The sequence below is a fragment of the Oncorhynchus tshawytscha genome, linkage group LG02 (assembly GCF_018296145.1).
Source record: "Oncorhynchus tshawytscha isolate Ot180627B linkage group LG02, Otsh_v2.0, whole genome shotgun sequence".
Taxonomy (NCBI): domain Eukaryota; kingdom Metazoa; phylum Chordata; class Actinopteri; order Salmoniformes; family Salmonidae; genus Oncorhynchus; species Oncorhynchus tshawytscha.
The window spans coordinates 37,380,433-37,389,558 of NC_056430.1; the positions used below are offsets into that span (position 1 = coordinate 37,380,433).

Sequence of the window (9,126 nt, forward strand, 5' to 3'; positions counted from 1 at the left end):
TACTAATGATCTAACAAGGGTAAAACATTTTTAAGACATGAAAAACATGTTAAAAAGCCACTTTGTTAAAAAGCTGTCTTCAGTCCCTTGTACAGGAGCGGGGTGAGTCATTATCAAGCTCACCTCATCCTGCTCTTCTGAATAGATCATCGTCCCGTCCTTCGGGGCCCAGAGGAGATCCCTCCCCTAGGCGCATCGCCCTAGGCGCCGCAGCGCTGTCAGGCCGTGGCCGCCGGGACCTAGGGTGTTGTGGGGGACCCTTCGCCTGGGGTCGAGGCCCCCTTCCTTTCGTACCACCCCAGGGCTTCCGTGGCTACCATGGCCACTGCCTGGGGGTGGTCTCTACGTTTTTCGCTACCAGCAGGTTACGGGAGGACCACAGTGCTTCCTTCAGGCACGTGAGGGTGGGCCAGAGCTTGGTGAAGGTCTTCGATGAAATGGGCCTTCGGCCCACCCCATACAGCACGAGCTGAGGTGTTAGGTCCTCCCCTGCTGGCAGACACGAGGTGATCAGGGGGCCTGCTTCCTTCCACAGGTCCCTGGCGGCTCTGCACTCCCAGAGCATGTGCCTCACCGACTCTTCTTGGCCGCAGCCTGGTCGGGGGCACGCGGATGTCCTCGCCATGCCCCGTGAGTGCATAACGGCCCTGACCGGGAGGATCTCGTGGGCGACCATCCAGGACAGGTCCCGATGCCGATTCAGGAGAGCAGGGTGGGCCACGTTGCGCCAAACCGTTGTGGGCTCACCTATAGCGAGCCCGCGCACTGGACATACTGGTTCCCGATCCTGCACAAGAGAGAGAAGAGAGCGGTGTTTTGTTAAGACCGTGACTGTTTCTTTTTCCAGTTTAAAATGTCTTAAAAACTTCTGGAGCTGGACGTAGGGCGGGGGTAGCAGGAAAGAGACTGGGGCTCGCAGGTCGACTGGGATCAGCCTCAGAGTCCTGAGGTAAGATCCCAGCCAGAACCGTGCGAGGGCCTGAGTCTTGTTGTTGACCGGGAGGTGGCAAGAGTCAGATGTAACGCTGTGTAGCGGCTGCCCAGGAACAAGTAGAGGTCAGGCAAGCCTTTCCCCCTTGGACCTGGGCCTCTTGACCACCTCCCTCCTCAGCCTCTCCCACCTGCCCCCCACAGGAAGTAAAAAGCATTCGCTCCAGGTCTAAAATACTCCTTCGAGGGGGATAAAAACAGAACTGATTAATAAAAGCACAGGTAAAATCACTGCTTTAATAGATTAAAACCTTGCCCTCAAAAGTCAGCTGTCGTAGTCCCCAAAAACCCAGTCTCTGTCTTACAGTCCCCAGGATTCCACTCCAGTTACCGCTCCCTCCTCCCCCGGTCAAACTTTACCCCCAGTACCCTTATGTCCGTCAATTTAACTGTCAGAGGTAGTCTGGTCAAGTCTGGGTCTGCCCACGGTCCGAAGAATTGGGCCTCTGTCTTGTCTCTGTTCAGTCTCGCCCCAGAGGCTCGTCCGTACCAGTCAGTCCTGTCCAGAGTCCTGTCGACGGATAAAAGGTCGGTACATAAAATGTTGACGTCGTCCATGTAAAAGACGCACTTGGCGGTCATCCCCCCACTCCCCGGGATACCCACCCCACTGATCCCTTGGTCCCTTCTCAAGACCTGTGCCAGTGGTTCAATACAGGCCACGAACAGAAGAGGAGATAACGGACAGCCCTGACGGACGCCGCAGTGTACTCCCACTGCTTTTGACAGATGCCCATTTACAAGGATTTTGCTGGTGATGTCCCCGTACAGCAGTCCCACCCAAGCTAAAAACCTGTCCGGGAAACCCATTTTTTGCAGCACCTTAAAGAGGTACTGGTGCGAGACCCGATCAAAGGCTTTTTCAAAATCTAAATTTAGGACTACAAGCCTCATGTTTCTGTCTCTCGCGTAACAGATGGCATCTCGGATCAGTATCAGGCTGTCCGTGATCTTCCTTCCGGGCACGGCACAGGTTTGGTCCGGGTGGATCACCTCCCCTAAAACAGAAGACATTCTGAGTGTTAAAACCTTGGTAAAAAGTTTACAATCAAAGTTTAAAAGGGTAATCGGTCTCCAGTTTTTCAGGTCCGTCCTGTCGTTTTTCTTGTATAAAAGAGTCACGATCCCCACTCTAAAACTGTCGGGTAGTCTGTCAAGGTGTTCGAAGTCAGTAAAAACAGTCAGAAGTTCGTCGGCTAAAACATCCCAAAAGGTCAGATAAAACTCCAAGGGAGGCCGTCCTCCCCGGTGATTTACCCCTCTTAAAACGTTTCAGTCCTTGGTCTATTTCTGTCCTCGTCAGGTCTTTTTTCAGGTCGTCTGTATTGGGTAAGGTCTTGTCGATGTATGTTAAAAGGTCCCCCATTGTTCCCTCGCACACATCTTTTACCCCAAACAGTTCCCCATAAAAGTCCTCGACCACTTCCTTTATTCCCTCTGTGTCTGTTTTTAAAACCCCGTCCTTGTTTCTCAATCCTGTCATAATCCTACCCTTACTAACTATTTTCTTAAAAAGTACCTGGTGCACTTCTCCCCCTCTTCTAATTCCCTTTCCTTGCTTCTTAAAATAACCCCCTTGCTTCTCTGTTCTGCTAAAAGTGCCATTTCCTTTTTTACTTCTTTAATTTCTTGGTTAAAATCAAGGCCCTGTTGGCAAAGGTTAAAATACCTTTCCAGTCGCTTTTGCAGTCCCACCATGCGTCTCTCTTTTTCTTTACTTTTTTCTTTCCTATCTCTCTAAAGAAGGTCCTCGTCCTTCCCTTCACCATTTCCCACCACTGTGCTCGCGTGTCAAAGAAGTCCTGTAGCGTCTGCCACTGGCTGAACTGCTCTCTGTACTGACTAACTACTCTATCATCTTCTAAAAGGGAGCAGTTCAATTTCCAGGGCCCTCTTCCCACAGTCACCCCGAAGATAGTGAAAGGGTGCACGTCAGCATTACGTGATCTGAGAAGAAAGCAGGGGTTATTCTAGCATCAGTTGGGGGACAGTCCCGGGTAAACAGATAATCAATGCGAGAGGCTCTGGTGCCATCACCACTGGTCCAGGTGAAGCCCTCCTCTCTTGGATGCAGGGTTTTAAAACAGTCAGTCAGTTTAAAATCTCTGCACAGCCCTTGCAATAAAACACTTGACCTGTCTACCTTAAAATCCCCTCCTGCCCCTCTCCTGTCTGCTCTACTTAAAACACAGTTAAAATCCCCACCCACCACTAGAGGATCCCTCCCTAGCATGTGGGACTGCAGGTCTTCTAAAAGTGTGCACCGGTCATGTTTGTCATTAAAACCATACACATTTAGCATGTTAAAATCCCTCCCCATAAAGGTACAATTGGCTAAAAGAGCACGCCCACCTACCACCACCGTGCTCCCTTCACCACCACCTGTGGGGTCTTGATTAAAATGGCAACACCGTCGTTCTTGTTAAAATTGGAGCCACTCCAAATGGAGGGCCCGTGCTGCCACTTATCCCCCCATTTCCTGTAAGAGGATAAAAAGGGTAGACCACACTCCTGTAGTAAAAACACATCAGAGTTAAACCTTTCTAAAAAGGATAAAACCGACTGTGCTCTTGTTGCTGTTCTTACACTCCTCACATTTATAGTGGTGATTTTAAAAGCCATAAAAGGGGTGAGTAAAAACAGTGCTAAAAGAAGAAGCATTGAACAGTTAAAAGGGGGTTAGTTCTCCGGGACTTTCTCTCTCTCCCTCCGGGGTAAGGGAGTTTGGAAGGGAGAGGAGGTTAAAATAGGACTTAAAAAGGAAACTTGATTGGGGGAGTTGGAGGGGAAGGTTCTGGGTTCTTCCTCCCCCTGAGAGCTCTCCCACTCCACCTTTCCCTTTTTCTCCTCACCCTGTTCGGGGTCAGAGAGCTCTTCAGCGTTTCTTTTACGTAGGGGGAGGTGTTCCTTCAGAATCTCCCCCTCCTCTCCCGTACCTTCTGACACAGTCTCCATGGTGCTTTCCGACACCGACCCTATAATATCTGACCCACTTGGGGAGCTTTCGCTGAACATCTCTCCGGAGCCGTCTTTCTCGGCCCTTTCTCCTTCAGGGGTCACATTAGTCTGGGGCAGGGGGATTGGGGTGGGGAGGGTTTTGTCCTCTCCTCCCACTTCTTCCACCACTACACCTTCCGCGCCCTCCACTACTGCCACTACCACCACCACCGGCTCCACAACTGTCTCCTCCACCACCACTACCGGCTCCACTACTGCCTCCTCCTCCACCACCACCGGCTCCTCCACTACCACCTCGGCAACTGCCGTTCCAGCCCTCTGGCGCTCGAAAGCCCGGTCCGCGGCCGCCCACTCCCTCCTTCCAGCCTTGGCCCTGTTGGCCCAGGAGGAGGGGCAGTCGCGGATGAGGTGGGACCGCTCGCCACAGAGGTTGCACGACCTTCCGTTCGTGCACTCCTCGTAGCGGTGGCCCACCTCCCGGCACTTCATGCAGACAACCTTCTGACAGGCGTCTGCAAGGTGGCCATGTTCACCACACTTACGGCACAGCTTGGGCTGGTCCTGGTAGTGAACATGGCCCCTGTTCTCTCCGAGGACTATGGTGGATGGGATGGCTTTCAACCCACCATAGCCCCCAGGGTCCTCCCTTTGCTGGACAGTGACTCTCCAGGCCCCTGTCCAGATCCCATCGAGGTCTTTTACATGGATCAGGGGACCCTTCACGTTGCAGTACCTGCCCAGCCATACTGCAATGTCCTCCGGCTGTACGGTTTCATTGTACATACGGATAATAACGGTTTTAATGCTATTATCCGTCAGCTTGGTCACCTCAAACATTGCTGTGAGGGACCCCTGGGTGTTCAGGGCGTTCTGGAGTTTCCCCAGAACTCCCTCAGGTAGCTGGCGTTGGCAAAACTGACATCGAAGCCCTTCCTATAGGGGAGGGCTAAGATGCAGTTTACCTGCGCGGGATGAAAACCGAGCTCTTTCTGGAGGAATTTTCTGGAGAAATCCAATCGGGATAACTCCATTATTTTTCCTCCCTTCTCCTTTAGAAGGAGGCGCACTGCATGGTGCCTCCTCATGCCAGCCTGTGCTGCTGACATGATGGAGGCCCACTCCCTTTACAGCCCAACACCAGTGAGAGGGGAGGGGGAAGGGGAAGAGGAGAAGGGGGGGGAGAAGGTAAAACAGCCAAGGAACTAGCAGGCTCAGCCAGGCTGTGCTGAACAGGGCCTACCAGTACCACGGGACACACAACAAGCTATCTAGCACAGCACCAAACTAATCTTATCAACGATGGGAAGGGACACAAGGGGAGGGATTTTTTTTTTTTTTTTTTTTTTTTTTGTGTGCAATTTCTTTTTACAATTAATGACACGAAGGGGGAAGACAAAAATAAACAAAAACCAACCAAGGAACGGGGGGGGGGGACTAACAAACAAATTTAGGTAAGGGGAAATAAGGGGAAAACAAAAGGGGCACTGACTAACACAAACCCTGCCAAGCTTGAGGGCCGGGAGAGCTAGCGAGCCTCACCAGCAGACCAGGCCAAACTAACCAGCTAGCGAGCCGGCCAGCAAAGGTCCCCCAGTTGACAACACAAAACAAAAAAACAGAAACAAAGGCAGTATTAGGGGGTGAACTAACAAGTATAAGGTGGATGGGGACAGGGAAAATACAACCGGACAAACACGCAACAATGCAATGCCTGCCACGCCCAAAGGGCTAGCCGGCAACACGAAACTCAAAACAGTAGGAGTGATTGAAGGGGGGTAGGGTACAAGGGGGAGGAGAGGTACAAAACAGGACAAACAAGGGGAAAACTGAAATAAAATAAGAAAGAAAAAAGGACCAGAGGGCCTTTAACTCACCCTACAGGTGCTGGTGCACCTGTAGTCCACCACCAGAACCACCACCTAACCCAGGACAAAAACAATAGTGAAACAATACAAGAATAATAATTTTCAACAAAAATAAATAGCACAACTCCCGGGCGCCCTCCGGCCTGCGATCGCTTCTCTGATCAAGTGCAGCACTGTCAGGGACACTGCACGTGATCTTAGCCAAAAGGCCGAGAAGCGATCTTGGCCTAATAGGGATAGCGTACTCCCAAAGTAGCTTAAGCATCCGCTTTTACTAAGATAGTGTATTTGTCTGTACGACACTTTGTTTTTGCAAGGGTTAGAGTTCAAGTTATAGTCCTATATGAATTGTAGTAATTGTTTTACTATAGCCTACTGCCATAGCCTACTACATCATCAAAGATGGGATACAATTTGGTTTGTCTTTCAAGTTATTTATTTTTAATTCTAATTTTATAATTTATTATTAATTTTACTCTTTCGAAGCGTGTTTGTTTATTTCTCTGTTTGTCTGAAAACTGTTGAAATAAATATCTCTGTCAAGCTTTATAACTGCCCAGCTTTATTGTCTTTATTAAATGGATAGTTCACCCAAATTACAAAATGACATTGGTTTCCTTTCATGTAAGCAGTCTATGGGCAAGGTATGACAGCAATTCATGTTTTGGTCTGTTTCCCTGGTACTGTTTCCAAATGCTAAAGTTTTAGCAAATGTGGCACAAATGTGGTACAAGTCATGGGAATGATATTAGCATTTTTGAAATCATCTATAAGTTACTTTTTTGAGCTTCGCAATACATTTTTAGATACTTTTGGATGATTTGGACATGATGTGAGAAATGCTAATATCAGTCCCATGACTTGAATGTGATTTGTGCAGCATTTGCTAAAAACGTTAGCAGTGCCAGGGAAACTAAACCAAAGCATGAATTGCTGCCATACCTTGTCCAAAGCATGACATTACAGGGTAAGGAATCCAATGTGTCATTTGGATGAACTATCCATTTAAGTTTTTACCACTAGATGGTACTAAGAACCTTTCCAAGATCTTTTTCACCTGAGAGCTTGTGATTGAGGTGGTTTGATTAATCTCGCACGGGTGCCCGTGTAGGTGTGTTTTGCACTGGCTGAAAGTTGATTGCATTTGATTTGGAACCAGGCTGCCACTCATGTGTGAGCCCGGTGACCCTTTCTGTTTTTTAATTTTTTATTGAACCTTTAGGCAAGTCAGTAAAGGACAAATTCTTATTTACAATGACGGCCTACCAAACGTAAAAAGGCCTCCTGCGGGGATGGGGGCTGGGACTCAAAATAAAAATAAATTAAATACAAATATAGGACAAGACACACATCATGACAAGAGAGACCACAACACTACATAAAGAGAGACCTAAGACGACATAGCATGGTAGCAACACAACATGATGACAACAACATGGTAGCAAAACAACATGGCAGCAACACAACATGGTAGCAGCACAAAACAGTTTACAAACATTGTTGGGCATAGACAACAGCACAAAGGGCAAGAAGGTAGAGACAACAATAGATCATGCGAAGCAGCCACAACTGTCAGTAAGAGTGTCCATGATCGAGTCTTTGAATGAAGAGATTCTGATAAAACTGTCCAGTTTGAGTGTTTGTTGCATCTCGTTCCAGTCGCTAGCTCCAGTGAACTGAAAAGACGAGCGACCCAGGGATGTGTGTGCTTTGGGGACCTTTAACAGAATGTGACTGGCAGAATGGGTGTTGTATGTGGAGGAAGAGGGCTGCAGTAGATATCTCAGATATGAGGGAGTGAGGCCTAAGAGGGTTTTTATAAATAAGCAACAACCAGTGGGTCTTGTGACGGGTAAACAGAGATGATCAGTTTACAGAGGAGTATAGAGTGCAGTGATTTGTCTTATAAGGAGCATTGGTGGCAAATCTGATGACCGAATGGCAAAGAACATCTAGCCGCTCGAGAGCACCCTTACCTGCCGATCTATAAATTATGTCTCTGTAATCTAGCATGGGTAGAATGGTCATCTGAATCATGGTTAGTTTGGCAGCTGGGGTGAAAGAGGAGCGATTACGATAGAGGAAACCAAGTCTAGTTTTAACTTTAGCCTGTAGCTTTGATATGTGCTGAGATAAGGACAGTGTACCATCTAGCCATTCTCCCAAGTACTTGTATGAGGTGACTACCTCAAGCTCTAAACCCTCAGAGGGGGGCATTCTTCTTACCAAACCACATGACCTTTGTTTTGGAGGTGTTCAGAACAAGGTTGAGGGCAGAGGAAGCTTGTTGGGCACTATGAAAGCTTTGTTGTAGAGCGTTTAACACAAAATCTGTGGTGGGGCCAGTTGAGTATAAGACTGGGTATCTGTATATAAATGGATGATAGAGCTTCCTACTGCCTGAGCTATGTTGTTGATGTAAATTGAGAAGAGGGCCTCTCGAGTGGCACAGTGGTCTAAGGCACTGCATTGCAGTGCTAGCTGTGCCACTAGAGATCCTGGTTTGAGTCCAGGCTCTGCCGCAGCCAGCCGCGACCAGGGAGTGCTAGGGGAGGGTTTGGCAGGCCGGGATGTCCTTGTCCCATCGCGCTCTAGCGACTCCTGTGGCGGGCCGGGCACATACACACTGACACGGTCACCAGCTGTACGGTGTTTCCGCCAACACATTTGTGCAGCTGGCTTCCGGGTTAAGCGGGCATTGTGTCAAAAAGCAGTGCGGCTTGGCTGGGTCCTGTTTCAGAGGACGCACATCTTTTGACCTTCGCCTCTCCCGGGTCCGTATGGGAGTTGCAGCGAGTTGCAGTGAAAAACAGCTTCTATCTCAAGGCCATCAGACTGTTAAACAGCCACCACTAACATTGAGTGGCTACTGCCAACACACTGTCAATGACACTGACTCTACTCCAGCCACTTTAATCATGGGAATTGATGGGAAATGATGTAAATATATCACTAGCCACTTTAAACAATGCTACCTTATATAATGTTACTTACCCTACATTATTCATCTCATATGCATACGTTGATACTGTACTCTATATCATCGACTGCATCCTTATGTAATACATGTATCACTAGCCACTTTAACTATGCCACTTGGTTTACATACTTATCTCATATGTATATACTGTACTCGATATCATCTACTGTATCTTGCCTATGCTGCTCTGTACCATCACTCATTCATATATCCTTATGTACATATTCTTTATCCCCTTACACTGTGTTATAAGACAGTAGTTTTTTTGGAATTGTTAGTTAGATTACTTGTTCGTTATTACTGCATTGTCGGAACTAGAAGCACAAGCATTTC

The 9,126-nt window shown here is 48.3% G+C and overlaps 1 protein-coding gene across 1 annotated transcript; it reads right to left on the bottom strand.

Moving 5' to 3' along the window:
* Window positions 1-3,363: 3,363 nt before the first annotated feature.
* Window positions 3,364-4,825, bottom strand: LOC121839368. Its single transcript, XM_042297901.1, has 2 exons — window positions 3,843-4,825; window positions 3,364-3,469 (listed from the first exon to the last, which is right to left on the bottom strand). Exons 1-2 carry the CDS (start codon window positions 4,783-4,785, stop codon window positions 3,387-3,389), a joined length of 1,026 nt encoding a protein of 341 aa, XP_042153835.1. The 5' UTR covers window positions 4,786-4,825; the 3' UTR covers window positions 3,364-3,386.
* Window positions 4,826-9,126: the final 4,301 nt, after the last annotated feature.

Coding starts and splice junctions, on each gene's coding strand:
- LOC121839368 (XM_042297901.1), bottom strand. CDS start 4,785: ATGTTTGAGGTGACCAAGCTGACGGATAATAGCATTAAAACCGTTATT. Junction 3,470..3,842: donor GCTCTCTGACCCCGAACAGG/GTGAGGAGAAAA, acceptor ATCCTCTTACAG/GAAATGGGGGGATAAGTGGC.